General features: G+C 34.7%; 1 protein-coding gene across 10 annotated transcripts in view; it reads left to right on the top strand.

Moving 5' to 3' along the window:
* KIAA1468 (KIAA1468 ortholog) overlaps positions 1–23657 on the top strand; it is a 109725-nt gene that overhangs the window by 43794 nt on the left and 42274 nt on the right. For all 10 annotated transcript variants that reach the window (XR_002346087.1, XR_002346074.1, XR_002346082.1 and 7 more), the window contains 4 exons: positions 10617–10729; positions 16693–16783; positions 19664–19735; positions 23479–23619. Coding sequence is in view for 7 of the 10 variants with exons in the window: in XM_005654481.3 (XP_005654538.1) it covers positions 10617–10729; positions 16693–16783; positions 19664–19735; positions 23479–23619 (417 nt within the window). In the remaining 3 variants the exon portion in view is untranslated. The remainder of the gene's footprint in view (positions 1–10616; positions 10730–16692; positions 16784–19663; positions 19736–23478; positions 23620–23657) is intronic.

Below are 23657 nucleotides of genomic sequence, written 5' to 3'. Positions count from 1 at the left end.
TTGTAAGAGTTCTTACAATGCTGGATATTAAACCCTTACCTCATATATTATTTATAAATATTTTCTCCCAACCTGTAGGTGGTCTTTTCACATTGTTGATAATATCCTTAGGAGGACAAATGTTTTTCATTTTTATGAAATCTGATTTATCTATTTGTTTCTTTTGTTGCTTTTGATTTTAGTATCAAATCTAAGACTCCACTGCCAATCTGAAGTCAGGAAGATTTGCCCATATTTTTTCTTCTAGGAGTTTCATAGCTTTAATATTTAGGTCACTGATCCATTTAAGGGTTTTTTGGTTGGGTTTTTTTTAATATATGGAGTCAGGAAGGTATTCTTTTCATGTAGTTATCCAGATGTCCCAGCACCATTTGTTGAAAAAGAAATTTGTTTCCCTATTGAATGGTTATGGCACCTTTGTCAAAAATCAGTTTGATGTAGATGTTTGGATTCACTTCTCTACTCTCAATTCTGTACCATTGGTCTTTATCTTTATGCCTATACCACTCTATTTTGATTACTGTAGCTTTATAGTAAGTTTTGAAATTGGGAAGTATGAGTCCTCCAGCTTTGCTTTCTTTTTCAATATTTTTTAGCTGTTCAGGGCCACTTTCAGTTCCATATCAGTCAAATCAAATCAAAATCAAATCAAATCAAATCAGAATCAGTCAAATCAAAGCTCAGCTTTGATTTTTGCTGCAAAAGTCATTTGAATTTTTGAAAGGGGTTGCTCTGAATCTATAGATCACTTGGGGAATATTGCCATTCAGACAACAATAAATCTTGCAATTCATGAAGTTCTTTATAGTTATTTATGTCTTTCTTTCAGCAATATTTTGCAATCTTCAGTATATAAGTCTTTTACTCCCTTATTCAAATTTATTTTTAGCTATTTTATTCTCTTGGATGCTATTATAAATGAAGCTGTTTCCTTAATTTCCTTTTCAGGTTTTTTATTGCCCCTACGTAGAAACAGAACCAATATTTGTATGTTCAATCTTGTGCCTTGAAACTTTGCTGAATTTGTTTATTAGCCATAGTAGTTTTTTTGTAGATTCTATGAGATTTATATAGAATCATGTTATTTGTAAATAGAGAATTTTGCTTCTTCCTTTCCAACTTGGATAGCTTTTATTTCTTCCTCTTACCTAATTGCTTTGGCCAGGACTTCTAGTACCATTTTGAATAGCTTTGTTTTGAGAAAGCAGATATCCTTGTCTTGTTCCTGATTTTATGGGGAAGGTTTTCAGTCTTTCACCATTGAGTATAATGCTACCTGTGGGTGTTTCGTAAATACTTTTTATCATAAGAAGGAAGTTTTTTTTCCTAATCCTAGTTTGCTGGGTATTTTTAATCATAAAAAAAAATTGTTGAATTTTGTCAAATGCTTTTTCTGTATCGATTGAGATTATTTTTTTTCCCCTTCATTCTACTACTGTAATACATTGATTAACTTTTCATGTGTTGAACTGCCCTAACATTCCTGGGATAAATCCCACATTGTCATGATGTATAATCCTTTTAACATATTGTTGAATGTGGCATTATTAGTATTTCATTTTACATTTTTACTTCTAAATCTCTAAGGGCTATTGGTCTGTAGTTTTCTTATGTTGTGCTATCTCTTCTAGTTTTGATATCAGGCAAATGCTGGCCTCAGAGACTGTGTTTGGAATTGTTCTTCCTCTTCTTTTTTTACGAAGACTTTCTGTAGGATCAGTATTAATAGTTTTTAAATGTGTTTTTGAATTTACTGGTGAAGCTATCTGATTCTGGAACTTTTCTTTGGGATGGGTGGGGAGATTTTTTTTTTAACTGACTTAATCTGTTTGCTTGTTGTAAGTCTGTTGAGATTTTCTGTTTCTTCTTGGGTCAGTTTTAGTAATTTCTGTGATTCTAGGAATTAGTTTATTTCTTGATTATCTAATTTGTTGGTAGCCATTCTTTATGATATCACTTATAAGCCTTTATGTCTTGTAAGGTTGCTACTCATATCCTCTCCTTTATTTTTGATTCTAGAATTTATATCTTCTCTTTTTTTCTTAGTCAGTCTAGCTAAGGATTTGTCAGTTGCATTGATCTTTTCAAAGAACCAACTTCTGATTTCGTTGATTCTGTTGTTTTTCTTGTCTATATTTCATTTATCTCTGCTGTAATGTTTATTACTTTCTTCTTTCTGCTGGCCCTTATTTTAGTTTACTCTTTGTTTCAAGGTTGTTGACTTGAGATCTTACTTTTTTAATGTAGGAAATTACAGCTCTAAATTTCCCTCTGTGACCTGCTTATGGTGCATCTTACAAGTTTTGGTATGTTCTGTTTTTCACTTATATTTATCTCAAAGCATTTTAATTTCCTTAGTGATTTCTTTGACCCATTGGTTGTTTAAGAGTGTTCCACATATTAGTAGAGTATTTTCCAATTTCCCTTTTGTTACTGATTTTTAATTTGCGTTGTGACTGGAAAAGATACTTTGTATGATTTAAGTCTTTTAAAGTGTATTGAGAATTATCTGTGGCCTAACATATGGTCTGTCCTTGAAACTGTTTTCATTTGCACTTGAGAAAAATATATATTCTACTGTTGTCAGCTAAAGTGATCTGTATATGTCTATTCAGTCTATTTGTTTTACATTGTTTAAGTCCTCTATTTCCTTACCGATTTTTTTGTCTAGATGTTGTTCTGTCCATTATTGAAACGGGGGTATTGAAGTTTCCAACTATTATTATAGAACTGTATTGTATTCTTTCATAGATATTTTCTGCATGTATAAGCAAATATAGATATTTTGTATGTATATCAAATCAAAGATCAAATACATTATCTTTTCATGGCTTATACAAATAATACCATACTCTATGAATTATCTCCACTTTGCTTTTTCCATGTAATATATTTTTGTATCTTTCTCTGTCATTAGATGAAGAACTTTCTCATTCTTAAGATTGCATAATATCTAGTCTTCCACAGTCTTTTAAACATGTTTTAAATTAGACATTTCAAACTTTGTCAACTGCTCTGTCAGTAAGAAAGACATTTTACATCATGTGCTAGTATAGAATTACACATAGAATTAAGTGCTGCAAATCAAGTCTCGCCTTTACTAATTACAAAAAATTTAAATAGACAATATCAAACAGGATTTTATAAGTATTTTAGAACACTAAATAATATACCTAAATAAACAATAAAAAGAAAAAAATGAGAATTCCCATTGTGGCTTAGTGGAAATGAATCTGACTAGTATCCACGAGGACTCGTGGTTTGATCCCTGGCCTCGCTCAGTGGGTTAAGGATCTGGCATCACCGTGAGCTGTGGTGTAGGTCACAGACTCGGCTCAGATGCTGCGTTGCTGTGGCTGTGGCATAGGCCAGCAGCTGCAGCTCTGGTTCGACCCCTAGCCTGGGAACCTCCACGTGCCACAGGTATAGCCCTAAAAAAAAAAGAAAAGAAAAAAATTTCTTTATGACCCATTCAATTGATTTTATGACCCACTGTTTTGAAAGGAGTGACATAAATGTTAATTAAAATTCTCCAACAAGTTAAACTTCATTTCATATAAAAGCAGAATGCGCAGCAATTATAGATATTAGTGTTACTTGTTTTTGTTTTTTAAAAGAAATATCGTAACTTCACTTAACCTTCCAGGCACAATTATGGCATTTTCCAAATTCAACATACCATATTTTCAAATCTAAGATACCATCGATTGTAACAATTATATACCTTTATGAAAGAATTCCAATTAATTTATGACATTTTCCATTTAAGGTGCATTCTGATTTCAGAGATGATAAAAAGTGAAAAAATGTTTCTTTCTATGTTCTGAGAATTAATGATAATTTCTTTTTACCAACTTGTATTTAAAAAGACTTTTTTGCCTATTCATTTGTGGGAAAAAAAGAAAATGATGAACTAATTTTCTATATGTGGTTATGTAGTAGATCACATTAATGGGTTGGTTGAGGAATTTTCATCTTTCAAACCAAATTGCAGAGTAAATATATTTGTCATTGGAGATATATATAGATATAGATAGTAAGTAGGCTAAGAAAGTTGAATTTCTGCTTTCAATGCATTTGAAGGGAAACTCTGTAATTTAAAAATAAGATTTCTTAAGGATTACTTCTAAAAGCATTTTAAAATAATACATCTAAATTTAATGTTCATTTTTATTCTATGCCAAGGAAATATATGGCATCAGCTATCTAAGTTAGAAAAACAGAAGAGAAGCCTGGGCTTGGAATAGGGGTGAGACAAGGTGAAATGGAAAAATGAGTCCAAGATTTCTTTTGTAGGGTGTTCCAGAATTAAATTGGTGATGGTTGCACAACTCTGAATATACAAAAAAAACGACTGAATGTATACTCGAAATGATGGATTTTATGATATACAAAATATATATCATTAAAGCTATAAAAAGAAAAAAGACAAAAGTAATTTCCTAAAAGATATAGAAGTAGCTAGTACCTCTAAGGAATTGCTCCTCTTGGAGTTCCGTCGTGGCTCAGCAGTTAACAAATTTGCCTGGTATACATGAAGATGTGGGTTTGATCCCTGGCCTCACTCAGTGGGTTAAGACAAGGACCCAGTATTGCCATGAGCTGTGGTGTAGGTTGCAGACACAGCTTGGATTCCAAGTTGCTGCAGCTGTGGCATAGGCCAGCTCCAATTCAGCGCCTAGCCTGGAAACTTCCATGTGCCGTAGGTGTGGCCCTGAAAAAAAGACAAAAAAAAAGAATTGCTCCTCATCTGAGAAACGAAACTTTGCTCTTATACATTGCCATTTGTGGTTGCTCCATGGTAAATTTTTTAAATTACAAGCAGTTATAGTTCCAGATAGTTACAACTGTAGGACAGTAACATAGTGGTAGTAATAACATGGTAGTTAGTATAATAAAGTAGAAAAGGTTTGTCCATCTTTACCGTGTGTGTGTGTGTGTGTGTGTGTGTGTGTGTGTGTGTGTGTGTGTGTGTACTGTAATTTTGGGAGTAATCATATGCTCTTTAGCAATATTAGATTTTGAAAGTCAATTAAGTATTTTAATTAAGCTTCCTAAAGGCTGAGCCCCAGGAATTATAGATATTAATAATTCTAAGAATAGATATTTTAGCAGCCCTTGAAGTGTAAAACTTTTCCAGAGGTGAGTAATTTTGTTTTTTCCTTATATTAGTCTTTGTAATGTTTTTTCTTTACATGTTATTGTCAACATCCTGACAAATTTCAACTGAAAATCTAAATCACATAGTGTACACTTATCAGTACTTAAATTTAAGTTGTAATTCATATTGCTTAATTCCTAGGCAAAAGACTAGGTGAAAAAAATTTTATAACAACTATTAAAATTTTTAACAAAGCTTGAGCTGTAGGAAATAATGTTAGTGGAAGAATGAGGGCAAGCAATGGACTATAGTTTATTGGACTAATGTTACCTTTCTAGAATTGCCAAATTTTGCTTCTTAACCTGAAGTAATTCAAACATTTCCTCCTTGGCATCTCATCTAAATGCAGTATTTCCTTTTGTGTTTCAGATTCCTTTCAGGTTTTGAAGCCATTATCTTATCATCATTTCCATGCTTTTTTTAATTTTAAAATTTGCCTGATCTTATTTCCTCTTCATTTCTTTCCCTATTAACATCTAATCACTCACATTGTCTTAGATCCTTTTTAGGTATCTTTTCTGCTTTTGTTGTCCAAACACACACTAATCTTTGAAGACTACAGAGTTAAGTAAAAATAGTCATAAAATCAAACATTATCTCTAGAGATGTTTACTATCTCAAAAGAGGTTTCTTTATTATTATTAGAGATTATTTTGTTTTACTTGTAGAACTGAAAGGAAAATACTGGACACCTTTCCTGTTTAATTCTATACAAAATTTCAGGGAGAAGAGGGATAACTTTCCTATAGAGAGAACTAGATTTGTTATTAATTGCAAAAATCAAAACAGTTAAAGCAAAAGTCATTTTCTTGAATTAAATGCAAATTACTAAGCCTTTTAGACTAACGAATTCTGTAGGCCTTAGAAATATCTTTTTTAGTAGCATGCTAATAAAGTACTGGAATAACTTTCTGGAATAGGATTGTTACTGCACTGATTTCCTCTCTAATGATCAGTAGGAAATCAACTTTATATTTTACTTCAATACACCCTTATTGAGTACTATCAAAAGCTACAGCATGTTTGAAAGTATTTAAAACTTCTGTTGCTTTGAAATATGGACACAGAAACTTTTTTAATGGGGGAATTCCTTTTGAATATAGTATTAACAAATATTATAGGTATTATCTTACTATCGTTATTCAAAGATATTTTTAAAACCTCTGTCACATTGTTTTCTGAAGAAAATTTAGTTACCAGTTTTTAAGTGTTTTATGAATACAGTTGACCCTTCGTTAAATAATGCAGAGATTATGGATGCTGACCCCACAATCCAAGTATAACTTTACATTCAGCCCACTGCAGATCGTGTAGTACTATAGTGCATATTTAATGGGAGAAAAAATCTGCATTTAAGTGGACCCACACAATTCAAACTCATGTTGTTCAAGGGTCAACTATAGTGTGAAAATGTCAAATGTCTTAAAATAATTAATTCTGAGGTAGATGAATTAGTACTTCAGAGGTTTGAAAAAGGTGAATTCATAATAAATAACGCAGCATAGCAAATACTTATAGAAATCATTATTTCAATATTGGTAAAACTAGAAGTTGTAAATAAATGAATATTAGAGAAATTAGGATATTGGAGCTAGTCATAACTTAGCAATTAATTAGCAAAGGTTTTAATTAAATCCTTGATGACTGTCAGAAACAGACTATACTTTCCAAGTTTTTTTCCACTATCACTTTCTGGGCCTCATCTCAGTTCAGTGTTGCCATAAGAGGAGGAGACCAGAGTTCCCATTGTGACTCAGAGGGTTAAGAACCCAACACAGGGTCTGTGAGATGTAGGTTTGATCCCTGGCCTCATTCTGTGGGTTAAGGATCCAGCTTTCACAAGCTGCGACATAGGTCTTAGATATGGCTCGAATTCTGCATTGCTGTGGCTGTGGTGTAGGCCAGCAGCCTCAGCTCTAATTCGACCCCTGGCCCAGGAACTTCCATGTGCCATGGTCGCAGCCATAAAAAGGAAAAAAAAAAAAAAAAAGAGGGTACCATCTGGCATACATTATACACTGAGTTATAACTGCCATGGCCATTAATGTGCCAGAATGTACCAAATTCTCCTTGACATAGGAAAAATTATTATTCCCTTATTTGTTAATTTTGCCAGCAAGAAATAAAAACAAATGGCAATGTAAATTATTACTGTGATTGAGAAAAGTGAAAAGAATGTTTCTCCAAAGCCCTAAAGTCACAGAAATTTAGAGTTCAAGGAAACAATGATTAACAAATGGTTTTCCTCCCATTGTCAATTTGGATTGGTTGGTTAATGGCTGCTGTGTTGAGAAGTGTCTTTTGAGGCCAATTTTGTTCTCAGAAGGAAAAATTAATAATCTCATTAGCAGTATATAAGAATATGTAAAGTATTTTTGATCTATGCACTGATCTTAATAAATTACTATGTGTTTCGCTTTAGGAAACTGAAAATCAGAGAAATTCATGGTTTTCATTAGGTTCTTTGGTACAAAGGAGTAAATTGAAACAGGAACTCTTCTAGCTCCTATTTCACTGTTTCAGTTTGGTGCATATGTAGCCATATTCCAGTTAAAAGGTGCTTATATTGATATATGACATAAACATCCTTGATTGAGAATCACTAAGCCTCCTGTTGAAAGGAAGGAAGGGAGTGAGGGAAGGAAGGAGGAAAAGAAAATGTAAGGCAAAAAAAAAAAAAAAAACACACACCAACACAGTTATTTTGGTATACTTTTTTCTGAAATAAAGAAGCTCCATATTATTCTGTATTTTAACCAGAGTGTGTACGCATGCATTGGCAATTATAGCAAACATCTTAGCTACATTTCATAACTTTATTTTTAAAGAGTAATACAATAGGAAGAAAATGGAATAAGATAATGTTTAAGAGTGTATATTTAGAGACAGTGGGAAATCAGGAAGAAGGTTTAGGAGGAAGCAGGAAAACCCATGGGAAAGAAACATCTGAGGTGAGGGGAAAGTACAAATAAAATATTTAGGGCATTTTTGATTTTCAGGAGTTAAAACATTTTCTCTTTTTGTTAGTGCCTTCTAGAATAACTACTTTTTCATCCTTAAAATTCTGCTCTTGGAGTTCCCATTATGGCTCATCAGTAACAAACCCAACTAGTTAGTATCCATGAGAACGAGGGTTCGGTCCCTGGCCTCACTCAGTGGATTAAGGATCTGGCATTGCTGTGAGCTGTGGTGTAGGTCACAGATGTGGTTCAGATCTTATGATGCTTTGGCTGTGGCATAGGCTGGCACTACGGCTCTGATTCAACCCCTAGCCTGAGAACTTCCATATGCTGTGGGTGCAGCCCTAAAAAGACAAAAAAAAAAAAAAAAAAATGTACTTTCAGTGGATGTGCTGATGTCTTTCATTAGTATCATTCGCTCATAGCAGCTTAAATAGAATCCTCTAGGGAGCCTTGGTATTAACGGTCTTCTACTCTGATTTTGTTTGTTTGTTTGTTTTTTCTAGGCCTGCACCCATGGCATATGGAGGCTCCCAGGCTAGGGGTCCAATCAGAGCTGTTGCCACCGGCCTACGCCACAGCCACAGCAACAGGGCAGGATCCAAACCATGTCTGCGACCTACACCACAGCTCACAGCAACGCCAGATCGTTAACCCACTGAGCAAGGCCAGGGATGGAACGCACAACCTCATGGTTCCTAGTCGGATTTGTTAACCACTGAGCCACGACAGGAACTCCTACTCTGATATTTTATAAAAGGTTGTTTATTTTCTCCTGCAAAGTCAAGACTTATCCATGAAACATCATATTAAGCATCTGGCAAAAACATTATATAACAATATAGGATCCATATATATACTGTGTTCCATTCCCAGTGCAGTTATTTTCCCTGATTATTTTTCATTTCTTTTGCTTTTCAGTTGTTCACTAATCTAAAACCTGCAAAGGCACCTAAACAGAAAAATGGCAGAATAAAGTTTTAAATTTGTTATTGCTTCTCAGATTTATCATCACCTGTTCTTATCTACATCTTACTTTCAATTTAGATTTTTATCAAGTAATTATAACTTTAATATATAAAGATGTTAGAAATACTGGAAAAGGACTTCCAGTCATGGCTTTAAGTTTCAGTCTCAACTCCTCTAAAAAACATTATCATCTGTTTCTAAGGGAGCATCTTCAAAATGGGGAAGATATTTCTCCCACAGTGTAGACTTTTCTTCAGAGTATCATGCATTATTTCATAGGGATCAATTCCTATTTTAAATCTGCTAGCACTTTTTGATGGCTAGGAACAAGATGAGAAAAAGAAATGGGAGTAGTTGGAGTTCCTGCTGTGGGGCACAGTGGGTTAAGAATCTGACTGTAGTGGATCAGGTTTTTGCAGAATTGCAAGTCGGATCCCTGGCCCAGTGCAGTGGGTTAAAGGATCTGGCATTGCCACAGTGTAGGTCGCAACTGCAGCTCAGATTCAGTCCCTGGCCTGAGAACATCCATATGCCGCGGATGCAACCATTTAAAAAAAAAGAAAGAAATGGGAATAATCATTCTACCCTTTTTATTATATCATAGTATTTTTTTTCTTTAAAATATCTACAAAATAAGTTTGAGGATTTTTCTCCAAAAATATTTTATCACTTTTAGACTATTTCATTAGATGTGAAAATCTGTTCCCAAAATGAAAAATGCTAATATCTTTTGAATGTATTTTAGAATTTTGTTTTAGTTTAATTAAAATGTGAAAGAACTATAATTTTTAAATACTTTTTTTTGGAAGGGAGAAATGAACTTTTGTCTCTTACTTTCTTGGAAAATATTGAATTTACCTCTCCATGTTGAAAGTGCAACAAATGAAATATTGTTAAAAATTTCCATTTCAACATAAAAAATTTCTGCTAATACTTTGTAGTTGTACTGAGAGTATTCAGCACCTGTGGAAATGGTCTTCTTTTAAAAAATTAGCCACTAGGTTAGGTGCTAAGGGTACAAAATTATTAATTATATCTGATCTTAAGAAAAACATTATATTTTGGTATTAGGGAAAGATTGTCTTTATCTTCTGTTATTTTAAGTTTTAAAACATAGCTAACTTATGCAGATTTTTATTTAAAAGCACTTTCAAAATTAAAACTACTGTATCAGCTTATGCTAAGATGGAATGTTACTTAGTTTAGAAACTAATAGACCCTTGGGAAGCATTGGATAAGAAAACAAGGTTAGTTAAATCTTAAGTTTATTATTACATTGTGATAATAAATGTATTATTATTATCACTTTATTACATTGTGATCTGCACTTTCTACACAACCAACACATAAATATATGTTTCTTTGTTTTCCCTTGAATTATCAACCTTAGACAAAATTAAAATTTGCTCCTCTGTGTGTTGAGGTTTATTTCATTTTAAATGTACATTTAAGAACACACTGTGGGGAAAAAGAATATTCTGCAATGCATTTTTACTTTGACTTTTTCCACCTTCCTATTTCTTTAGGAGTTGATCCCCCTCATATTATGTACAGCATGCCTGCATCCTGAGCCTAAAGAGAGAGATCAGCTTCTCCACATACTTTTCAATTTGATCAAGAGGCCAGATGATGAGCAAAGGTGGGTATGACAGCTTCTTTGGGAAATAAATATAATGTTGACTTACTAATTTTACTAATTGGATGTCATGATTGGCATCTTAATTTAAATGGCATCTTTTCTTCCTAGTATCTATTTAATAATTAGGAAAGACTGGATCTGTTTACAATGCTCTGCAATATTTTCATTCTTGTTATTCCAACCGCTGTTGAATTTGAACACTTTTGTGTTAGCTACCTTTGGACTTCTAATTCAAATATTTCTTTGTCTTTATCTTTCCCATTTGATTTTCAAGAACTCCTAAATAGTCTCCTTTTCTCCCATAGATGAACTAGATAAAGCATGGCCTCTTAATGGTTATGCTTTATAAGAAATAAAATATGTAATATATTAGTGTCTGCCCCACTGAGCTGTCTACAGTCAAGGCTGCCTGAGTGGAGAAAAAAGTTATACCTGAGAGTGGTGAGGGCATAGGGCACACATCAGGGAGATTTTTAAGGAAGAAAGGAGAGAGTTCCCGTCCCGGTGCAGCAGAAACGAATCTGACTAGGAACCATGAGGTTTCAGGTTTGATCCCTGGCCTCTCGCAGTGGGTTAAAGATCCGGCATTGTTGTGAGCTGTGGTGTAGGTTGCAGATGCGGCTTGGATTTGGCGTTGCTGTAGCTGTGCCGTAAGCCAGCAGCTGTAGTTCCAATTAGACCCCTAGCCTGGGAATCTCCATATGCCGCAGGAGCAGCCCTAAAAAAAAAAAAAGGAGAAGAAGAAGAAAAGGGACAGGGCTTCAGTCAGAATTTCTCTTAATAAAGATGTGATTTGTGCTTATACTTCTGCAAAATAGTATGTTTGTACATTAAGATTAGGTCACTTTATGTAATTTCAATACTTGTTTTACTGACTTGAAATTTTTGCCTCCTCTGAGAATGTTAGAAAATCATGAAAGTTAACCATAAGACAAATCAAGCTCAAAATTTAGAATCAGAGTTCCCTAGAGGTTCAGCAGTTTAAGGATCTGGTGTTGTCACTGCTGTGGCTCAAGTCACTGCTGTGGTGTGAGTTTGAGCCCTGGCCAGGGAACTTCTGTGGGTGGCAGGTATAGCCAGAATAAATTCATAAATAAAATAAAATGCAAAGAATCTCTCAGAGTTCCGGTTGTGGTACAATGGGATCGGTTGCATCTCTGGAACACTGGGATGCCGGTTCAATCCCTGGCCCAGCACAGTAGGTTAAGGATCACGTGGGTCACAGCTACAGCTCAGATCTGATTGTTGGCCCAGGAATTCCATATGCTGCAGGGCGGCCAAAAAAAGAGAAAGAAAAAAGAAGATAAAGAAAAATCTCTCAACTGTGGGAATAAAAACAATCATGTCGACTTTAAAACTCTATATGCAGGAGTTCCCGTTGTGGCTCAGTGGGTTAAGAATCCAACTAGTATCCATAAAGATGCAGGTTCCATCCCTGGCCTTGCTCAGTGTGCTAAGGATCCAGTGTTATTGTGAGCTGTGGTGTAGGTCGCAGATATGACTCGGATGCCAAGTTGCTGTGGCTGTGGTGTAGGCTGGCAGCTGCAGCCCCGATTCAACCCTTTGCCTGGAAACTTCCACATGCCTCAAATACAGCCATGAAAAGCAAAACAAAAACAAAACTCTATAAGCATATATCTCTTTCATACTCTTACCAAAATATACTTGAGCAAACAGAGAAACATGTTCTTTCAGGATCTAGTTAAGATTAATCTACATGCTAGGCAAATAGAAATGAGGGAATTCAATCAAGTTCTGTTCATTGCAAACTAAAAATTTTCTAAGGACAATTTGCTGGTGCTATAAAGAAAATTAATATTTTGCTTTCTTCTTGGAAACTACTATTCTCTATCTTGGTAACTTAGTCAATAATCAGCTGTCACATATTGCATTGTCATTTTTAGATTTCCAAGGCAAAAACCTCTCAATATACATGTAGCCTGTTTTCATAAACTCTGCACATTAAGCTAACAGCTGCCGCCTGGTGGCCAAAAGTACCTATTATCATTACTTCATGTCAAGACACAACAGGAATTAAATGTTCATGTCCTTACTTAAATCTTTTACCTTTCAGAAATACAGTTATTTATTAAAATTAACTAATCAATTTATTAACTATATATGATGTGAATAACAAATTAACAAAGCAAAATTTTTATGTTAGCATAGTAGTTTGACGTATAATCAGTTCCTTTTTTTTTTTTTCGCTTTTTTTAGGGCTGCATGTGCTGCATATAGAAGTTACCAGGCTTGGAGTTCCCGTCATGGCGCAGTGGTTAACGAATCCGACTAGGAACCATGAGGTTGCGGGTTCGGTCCCTGCCCTTGCTCAGTGGGTTAACGATCCGGCGTTGCCGTGAGCTGTGGTGTAGGTTGCAGACGCGGCTCGGATCCCGCGTTGCTGTGGCTCTGGCGTAGGCCGGTGGCTACAGCTCCGATTCGACCCCTAGCCTGGGAACCTCCATATGCCGCGGGAGCGGCCCAAGAAATAGCAACAACAACAACAACAACAAAAGACAAAAAAAATAAATAAATAAAAAAAAATAAAATTACTCTTAGAATCTTACCTAGCTTTCTCAGGCAGTGTCTATTTAAAAAAAAAAAGAAAAAAAAAAAGAAGTTACCAGGCTAGGGGTCAAATGAGAGCTACAGCTGCCAGCCTATACCACAGCCACAGCAATAGGATCCGAGCCATGTCTGCAATCTACACTACAGCTCATGGCAACACAGATCCTTAACCCCTCTGAGCAAGGCCAGGGATCAAACCTACATCCTCATGGATCCTAGTCAGGTTTGTTAACCACTGAGCCACAAAGGGAACTCCAGTTGTTACTTTTCTTAATGAATCTTAAGCTTCCCTGTATCCTAAGAGAAAGTTAATTTTATGCTTAATAATAGTGCATTTTGGAAGTTCTTTGCAAATAGCCATAACTGATACCATATTTCTACCTGTGTCAAACAATTCCTATTCTGTGATTTTCCGCAAGTAGGAACAGGATTTATTTTTACCATCATAAGAGTCTGTTTCCAATGCTGTTAATAATCTGTGGGCCACCAGACATTTTCTGTTTTCAAATATATTTGAAAACTGTCATGTTTTATAGAATTTTTGAATCTTAACTCTGCTAAGAAGTTTGTTTTAGGGAATCTAACATTTTTTGAACAAGTTTGTACATCTTTAGTATGGTGATGATGACTTAGGATTTAAAGTCATTTCACATGAAGGTCTTATACAAGTGTCTATTTCTTATGTATATTTCTTACATGTGTTAGAAATGCTTAAATTCCACCAAAGTTCATTAATTACAATTGTCAAATATTTCTGGTACCTTTATATTTAGTTTCTCATTATTTTAAGATACCAGTGGGGGTAAAAATAATCAGATATTAGGAAATTTTCAGTGGGAAGCTGGCAGCTAAAGTTCTGTCTCTCAGTTTGAGGATTTCTTTTTCCTTTTATTCACTTTATTTGCCTTCCTAGAGTAGAAGAAAATGGAAAAATAAAAGTTGAGAAATAAACATTGAAGACAGTGATATAAATATAAAGGGAAATCAGATAGGTAAAAACTACAAGGTTGTGGTGAGAAGAAGCTGCGTATATAATGAAGATGTATTGGCTCATCATTCCTCTTATCATTGTCCAGATGCTTTTTGTCTGTCCTTATTCTCCTCAGCCTGAGAGAACAGTTGTAGCTAACTAGGCTAAACTAAGTAGAAATGTAAGGTCATTCTTCAGTTTAAGTTAATTGACACAATTTGAGAAACGGCAATGAGCAATGGCTAGGATTTTATAATTAGTATGAATTAAACATTCTATTTTGGTTTTCCTTAAAGTTGGCTACTTTGAAACAGCTATGGAAAACATACTTTTTTTCCATCAAGTTTTACTGTTTTTAAGTCTAGACAAAAGTAAAAAATGCCTTCCAATTCTGCATTTAAAAGTCATTTTACTTTTTTTTCTTTTTGGGGCCACCAGCGTATGGAGGTTCCCAGGCTAGGGGTCGAATTGGAGCTACAGCTGCCTGCCTACACCACAGCCACAGCAACACAGGATCCAAGCTGAATCTTCGACCTACACCACAGCTCACAGCAACACCAGATCCTTAACCCACTGAGCGAGGCCAGAGATCTAACCCGAAACCTCATGGTTCCTAGTCAGATTTGTTTTCACTGCACCATAACAGGAGCTCCAAAAGTTATTTTAAATGGAACTTCATTCTAAAGAGTGAAAAATTTTATTTAAAATTTTATGCTCCTTTTTTTAATCATATTAATTATTTATATATTGATCTGTAACAAATTAACCCAAAAGGAAGTGGCTTAAAATAATACTTTTAAAAAAAAAAAAAGTATCATAGTTGATTTACAGTGTTCTATCAATTTCTGCTGTAAAGCAGAGTGACCCAGTCATACATATATTCATTTTTTATATTATCTTCTATCATATTCTATCCACAAGTGATTGGATATAGTTCCCTGTGTTATACTGCAGGGAAAACTGGACAACTGCATGTAAATCAATGACACTAGAACACACCCTCACACCATGCACAAAAATAAGCTCAAAATGGATTAAAGACTTAAACATAAGTACCATAAAATTCCTGGAAAAGAACATAGGCAAAACATTCTCTGACATCAACCATACAAATTTTTTCTTAGGTCAGTCTCCCAAGGCAATAAAAATAAAAACAAAAATGAACCAATGGGACCTAATCAAACTTACAAACTTCTGCACAGCAAAAGAAACAAAAAAATGAAAAGACTGATTTCCCATTGTGTCAGCAGAAATGAATCCAACTAGTAACCTTGAGGTTGCGGGTTCAATCCCTGGCCTCACTCAGTGGGTTATGGATCCGGCATTGCCATGAGCTGTGGTGTAGGTCGTAGATGCAGCTCAGATCTAGCATTGCTGTGGCTGTGATATAGGCCGGCAGCTGTAGCTCTGATTTGAAACCTAGCCTGGGAACCTCCATATGCCGTGGTTGCGGCCCTAAAAAGCAAAAAAAGAAAAGACAGCCTACAAGTGGGAGAAAATAGTTGCAAACAATGCAACCAAGGGCTTAAAATAACAATTTATATTACAGTTTATATAAATGAGTTAATCTGGGTCTGCTTCAGGGTCTTTATAAAGCTGCATCTTGACTAGTCACCTCAAGGCTCAGTGGGGAAGGATTTGCTTCTAAGCTCATTCACATGGTTGGTTGTTGGCAGGATTCAGTTTCTTGTGGATCTTTGGACTGGGGGCCTCTGTTCCTCACTGGCTTTTGGCTAGAAGCTGCCATCAATTTCTTGCCATTTGGAACTCTCCAACACGGCAGCATCCTTCATTATAGCATGCCAGCTGAGAAGGCGGTAGAGAGTGATCCAAGATGGATTTAACATAATCTCTTAAGTGACATCCTATCACTTTGCCATTATTCTTTTGTTTAGAAGCAAATCATTAGGTCCAGACTATTCTCAAAGAGATGAGATTACGCAACAGCTTGAATATTGCAGATGATCATCATTAAGAGCCATGTCAGAAGCTGCAATATGAAAAATTCTCAGCTAAGAAATATCATCTTATTAATATGATAACATAGTTTTTAATTATAGAAATACTGAGAGAATAATCACGATGTTTTAGTGGCTAGAAACTGAAACTCATTAGAAGCTGAAGCATTAACCATAATCTCCAGATGTATATGTGGGAAGTTAATTTAGGAGATTATAAGATTCAGCCTCACACCTTTCAATAGAGAATCCCTTCACAACATCTCTCACAAATGGTGTTGCCACTGCTGGAGGGACTAGTCTTAAGAAACTAATTCTCTTGGTGGCACCTAGCCATTTGTGAAAAGACTAATTTATTTGTACAGAAATATGGTCCTTCATGTTAATTAGAGCTCATTTTAACCCTTAGTCCTAGCTCTGCTTTCTAATACAAATACAAGTCTTTATTCATTTGTGTTATTTTTCAGGCAGATGATACTAACGGGGTGTGTGGCATTTGCACGTCATGTTGGACCAACACGTGTAGAAGCTGAACTTTTACCACAATGTTGGGAACAGGTAAATAACTGTATTGGGTTTTCCCTAGCTATTGTAATTTATTATAAATGTTCATTTATCTTTTTAAAATGCTATTAGGAAATATATGGGATATAAATTATCTGCCGTTTCTGTAGCCCAGCATGGAGATTCAATAATAGTGCTTCAGAAAGCTCTGGGATGCTTGGCTTTAGTCATTCTTCCAACAAATACTCAAAAAACACTAGTTCCAGTACCTGTTTCAGTCACTGGGATACAGTGGTGAATAAAAGATAATGACAGCCTAATGGGGAGATAAGAGTAAACAAATATAAACTGAATAAAAAAACAGGGTAAGGGTTAGAGAGTGATGGGAAATATTGTTTTCGTAAGAGTGGCAGAGAAGGGATCTCTGAGAAAGTGATATTTAGACAAGGATCTGAATCAAGTGAAACACAAAATAAAAACATAGAAAAACTGATGAGTTCAAGGGAAAGCAAGAAACTGTGTATGTGTGTATAGGTAGACAGATAATAGAGATAATATCTGTATATTTTATATTACAAATACATACAGAATGTAAACTGTAAACCTTTGATGTAGAAGGTTTATAATTCAACTCATTATTTACTAACGATACTTTTGGTTTTATTTTGAATTTTAGTATTCTAGTCTTCTAAAGAACTTACAATCATTGACTTTCTGGACTTGATTTTTAGGTCATTAAGCAACTTGTTCCACTATCTTAAAGAGATGGATTTGTTACTTATGAAGACAAATTTCATGGCCTTATTTATGCTAGCATTGTCACTTATTCTTAAGAAAAAATATCGGTCTCTGAAATATCACTAAAGTGTATGGTCTTTTAGAATTCTATTCCCAATTTCTTTGAGTAATCATTTTTTCTTTAAAATTTAGTGTTAGAATCGGTGTCAAAAGGAAACATTATATATAGTCATGTTCTCTATGACAGTCCTTTGTGTCATCTATAGATTTTAGAGTATACTAATTTAGGGTAAGGCTGTAATCACTGAAAGTCAAATTAAGTTGGAAACAGTATTTACAGCTTTGATTTTACAATTCTGTACAGTTATATATAAGTATCTGTAATTTTATGTTTTTCCATTTTCCTCTTTTAAGCTTTATTGACATGTAATCAGATGGCATGCTATTCACCTATTTAAAATGTACAGTTAAATTAGTTTTAGTATATTCACAGAGTTGCACAATCATCACCCCAATCAAGTTTGAAACAATTTTATTACCCCCCAAAATAAGCCCCAGTCCATTCAACTGGTTCTCATATGTCAAAATTGTTTGACTATTCTGGGTCCCTTGAATTTCTGTATGAATTTTAAGATCAACTTGTCAGTTTCTGCAAAGAAGATAGCTGAAATTTTATAAGGATTGTGTTGAATCTGTAGATCAATTTGGAGAATATTGCCATACTAAAAGTGAGCCTTTCAGTCCATGATTTTAAGCTGTCTTTCCATTTATTTAGGTCTTTTAAAATTTCTTTCAATGATGTTTTATAGTTTTTAGAATATAATTTATAGACTTTTAAAATTTATGTCTGGAGTTCCCATCATGGTTCAGTGGTTAACGAATCCAACTAGGAACCATGAGGTTGCAGGTTCGATCCCTGCCCTTGCTCAGCGGGTTAAGGATCCGGCGTTGCTGTGAGCTGTGGTGTAGGTTGCAGACTCGGCTCGGATCTCGAGTTGCTGTGGCTCTGGCATAGGCCGGTGGCTACAGCTCCGATTCAACCCCTAGCCTGGGAACCTCCAAATGCCGCGAGAGCGGCCCAAGAAATAGCAAAAAGACCAAAAAAAAAAAAATTAAATTTATTCCTGAGTATTTCTTTTTAATACTACTGTAAATAGAATCTTCTTCATTTTCTAGTTGTTCATTGCCAGTATATAGAAATACAGTTGATTTTTGTGTGTACATTTCATTTTGAGACTATTTTGCTAGACTAAAGAAAAGCAAAATAAAAGTTTCTGTATAACATACTATGACATTCAAGCCATTTTGTTTTGAGGTTACTATTTCTGGATTAAATTTAATTCAGAAATGTCAGTTATCACCATCCCTCCCACCACCTCTTCTGTAACCTGAATGAACATGGATATTGGGGATCTTTCTAGCCGCCTACCTCTAGTTTGTTGCCCAGTAGATTGCTACATAATTTCTTTTCTTAATTTTAGGCATCCAATACATTAATGAATTATGTCACCTTTTCATATGGGAATATGAGAACAGATATACTTCTTTTCCAGTCAAAGAAAGATTTATATTCTATGAAGAAGACATATGGGAACAAAACCCAGTATGTGTCATTTTTTGTTGTTGTTATTTTTTGTTATGGTTCAGTGTAGTCATTACAATAGCAAAACCCCATCATCTTGCATATACAAACAGGGAGGGATTGGCATCTACTTCCTTTAAAAATAAAATCATAACACCAGTCAAGGGCTCTGGTTAAATCATCGATTAATTTACATCCTAATTCCCTAGGTTAAAAAAAGAGGACTGATGAATCAACCCTGGCACATATTATAGACCATATCAATAAATATCCAGAAGCCAGATTTTTGAAATTAAAAAATATACTAATGTTGCTAAGGAAGGAGAAGATTGCTCCTGATGTCATCCTAAGAAAGGCTTAGTGCCCGCAATCTATAGTCACCTTGCCAAATTTTCATCTTTGCCTTATCTTCTTTCTAACAAATAACCCCTGTTACCTCATTTTTTAGGCTCTCCCTAACTCCCTTAATCCTAATCCAGGTATAGGGATCCCCAGAAGTGGAAAAGAAAGAAGCTTTATTGCATTCTTAACAGGATTTGTGGTGAAAAATAATTCTCTTTTGGAGGAAGGGAGAGTATGTTGTTTATGCTTGATTTATTTCTTTTTTACTCTAGATTAATCACAAATACCCAGAAAGAAGACTGCTTGTGGCAGAATCTTGTGGAGCACTGGCACCTTACCTTCCTGTAAGAATTTTTTTCTTAAAAACCTTTTTATTTTGTTTTTTAACAATATAGAAATTTTTTCAGGTGTCTTACACATTTTAATCCAAATTCTGTCCTAACAAAGGGAAAAGATGACCCCAAAAGGAAAAGGTTTATGTTTATACCACAAGGCATTGCAGACAGTAAGCTACATTAATCATTGATCTTGTATGGGTATAAATACTTTAAACCTGAAAAGCTATTTCTCAGGACCCTGGCAAGGCGGGAGTTGGGGTGGGGGAGCTTCTTGATCCTTTCAAAGAGGTCCATGAGATGAGAATTATTTTCATAGTAATATTAAAACATTTTTTGATTTTTCTTTGCAGTGACATATACGCTGTTTGTACAAAAGCTGTAATGGGCAACAGTACCGGTGCATTAGCACTGATAAAGTCAATGACACCCAAATAGACGATTGTATTCTTTACTGCCATGCACTTGCAGAAAAAGTCAATTTCACTCAAAAATAAGCTTGGAAAATTAGTAAAATTGTGAATTCTACTGAATTTTTACACTGAGTATGCGTTTTTTGTTTTGTCTGATTTTGTTTAATATTCTGTGTGATAAAATGGAAAATACTTATATCAAGCCATTTTGTTGCATTCTGAACTGTGGTGGCTGTTTCAGGAAAAGCATGTGAATAGTTTGAGCCATGAGCTGAACCAACTGTTCTACTTGTGGGATACTGATTTTACTTAACACACCCTGCAAAAACAAGCAGTGGTTATTCAAATGTGGGTATTTGGCAGGCATTTTTATAAAAGTGAATGAAACAGAGCCTGTCACTTCAAGGAAAACGAGTAGACAGCATTCATTGCCAATGATAAAATTGGAACTTTTAAGTGAGAACAAGAATTTTGGAAAACTTGTATCCACCACTCTGAGTTTGATAGCTTCTGTTTTTATCAGAAAAGGCTATGAAAATACTTCTTCCTTTTTCAATTGCATGTCTGTATAAGGTCAGATTTTCTTAAATACTTCAGCCAAAACAACGTAACACAATAGGATGCAGAGCAGATAAGAGGATCTACCTGTCTTCTTTCAAGTCAGACATGAAAGAGATTTGCAACAAAATGTAAAACAACACCATTCTTGTCACTATTTTTTTTGTTTATAGTTATTGTCATTAAAATTATCATTTCATTATTCATGTTAACCTCTAATGAGTTTATTGTATTTTAATGACTTAATAATTTAAAATTTTTCATTTTTAATTTCTAATATGATAGGTATTAATAGATATTACCCACCCAAACAAAAGCTGTTCGAGGTGCTCATTAATTTTTAAATGACTGGAGGAATGCTGTCACCAAAAAGAAAAAGAACCACTGGACTGTTGTGCACATTTAAGTATCTTCCCATAGGTCCACGACTTAGAAGGGGTAGAAACAAACATAGTTTTAAGCAGAGCTTGACAAAACACAGGCTGGAGACCAAATCTAGTCCACAGCTTGCTTTTGTAAATAAAGCTTTATTGGAACATAACCACATCCATTTGTTGTATATTGTCTGTGTCTGCTTACACACAGCAACCACAGGGTTGAGTAGTTGCACCTGAGACTTTTTGGCTCCCAAACCCAAGAGTACATCTCATCTGGCCCAGAAGGTTTGCTGACTTTTGCCTTAAAGGGTCATTTTTGTACTGTTGTTCTTTTAAAAGGGTACAAAAATTGGAATTGTATAACAATGCATGAACTATTTATGTTGCATTTACTATTTACTCATATTCTTTAGTGAAGAAGGAAAAACCAATAGTACAACAGTTGTCTTTTTAAAAAATAAAATTTATTATATTTTTTATTCAGAAAAACATAAAGAAAAGAATGTCATAGTCTCACTTCCAGTAACGTTTTTTTTTTTCGTTAAAAATTTTTGTGCAGTATAGAAAAGAATAAAATGAAAATCAAAGACTTCTCTGGCCCTAGTAATTCCTTCCAAAGATATGCATTTAAGGTTAATGGTTTTTAATTAATACTTACAAAAAATACAAATTTATGTATATACCAGCTTGCATTTTTATGTCCTTTAAATTTTTCTTACCCAGAAATAATCATATACAATGTTTCTTATCCCTTGTGTGGGAATCTGTGCATTTTTTATTTCATTCACTGTTGATATTGCTGTATCTTGCTTCTTTCAGTATTTTCATTTTTTATTTTGACAGTGTTAAATTGCCCCCAACCAAGATAGCACAGACTGTACTCCTATGAGTAGTGCATTGGAGTTCTTATACCTCCACCAGGAACCGGGCATAATCAAACTTTTTTTTTAACGTTTTCCTATCTTTTAAGAGAAAACTGGTATCTTTTTGTTGTGATAAATCATACAGATAGATATACATGAGTGAATTTGAGCATCCTAGTATTTATTGTTCCAAGACAGAGATGAACGTCACATGCTAGCAAAGAAGTAAACTGTTCCACACTGCTCCTAGTACTATTATGCTAAGCAGTATTAATAATGGGCTTAATGTTTCCTCCATGGATCTCCACTTTCCTTGTACCCCACTGTAACTCGTAGCAGTAAAACCTCAGTGTTTTACTGAGGGAGTAATGCCTCCTGACTTGTCCTGTGGGTTCCCTTAGCATGCTGAAACTGCCACAGTTGACCTCAGCCTAGATCATTGCAAAGCACATACCTAGCTGAAGTTTACTTAGCTCTGTCCTATTGCCTGTGCTGATAAGAATCTAAAAGCCCTTTTAACATTCTTTTAAAAAAAACTTTGGGGTGCAGTTTTTAGCCTAAAGGATAAATAAACCAGACTGTACTAAAAGACAACCTAAATTTGACCAAAATTTGCTAAAGTTAACATATATTTTTGTTTCTAAAAAGTAAACAAAAATAGGTCATTTAAAAACGTCTTTCAGACCTTGCTCTACATACCAAACCATGCTGTAAATAAGGTCATATCTTTTTACTTTAACTCTTAAATGTAAAAAGGACCTAAACAAGTTTAGGTTCAAAGAATTTTATAAATTGATCAAATTACAGTAATGGTACAAAAAAGGAAAGGGAAGGCAAGAATTTGTATAACTGTAACTCTTTATTCTAACCTCAGCCATTAACTGGGCTAAAACTATGGGGGAAAACTGTGTAAAATTAAAAGACACAACAGTGGTTGACATATTAAATAGTAGCATCTGAAAATAGCAACATTTTAAAGAACTTTTAAAGTTTACTCTCATATTTTATCATTCCGTTTGAATTTTTTCTCTTCAGTTCTTCAAAGAACAGGAATACCAAGAATTTATAATGTTTCCACACAGCTGCCCCAGGCAAAAGTTTTGATTACCAGAATCATTTTTATAATCCCTCCCTCAGCGCACTTCTCTGAGTTGCACAGGTAGTGGTAGAAGAGTCATTGTCCGCTTATAGCTGAGTGGTGACTATGCCAAAGTGCTCTGTAAGGGTCTGAGGGATTGGCACATATTTAGTAAAAATATAAAAATATTCTGGGAGATAATTAATACCAAGTACAGGATAGACGGCATTATCTTTAGAGAAGGAGAGTAGAAAAGGGGGGAGAAGGTGGAGGTGAGTGATACTTCAGCTGTATCTGGTGTGTTTTACATCTTTCAAAAATGAAGACTTGAAACAAATATAGCAAAATGTTGTTAACATAATATTTAATCTAGATTTTGAGTAGATGGATATCTGTCATATTATTGTCTATACTTTTCTGCCACTGGTGTTAAATAGTAAAATACGGTCGTGTTGATTTTCAGAAAGAAATCCGTAGCTCCTTGGTTCTTTCAATGTTGCAACAGATGTTAATGGAAGATAAGGCAGATTTGGTGAGAGAAGCTGTGATCAAAAGCCTCGGTATCATTATGGGATACATTGATGATCCAGACAAATATCAACAGGTATGTTTTTCAGAATGCATCCCATTTATCCCATTGTA

The sequence above is a fragment of the Sus scrofa genome, chromosome 1 (genome assembly GCF_000003025.6).
Source record: "Sus scrofa isolate TJ Tabasco breed Duroc chromosome 1, Sscrofa11.1, whole genome shotgun sequence".
Lineage (NCBI taxonomy): Eukaryota > Metazoa > Chordata > Mammalia > Artiodactyla > Suidae > Sus > Sus scrofa.
Note: the sequence above shows the minus strand (reverse complement) of the source record. Positions and strands in the feature narration are given on the sequence as shown.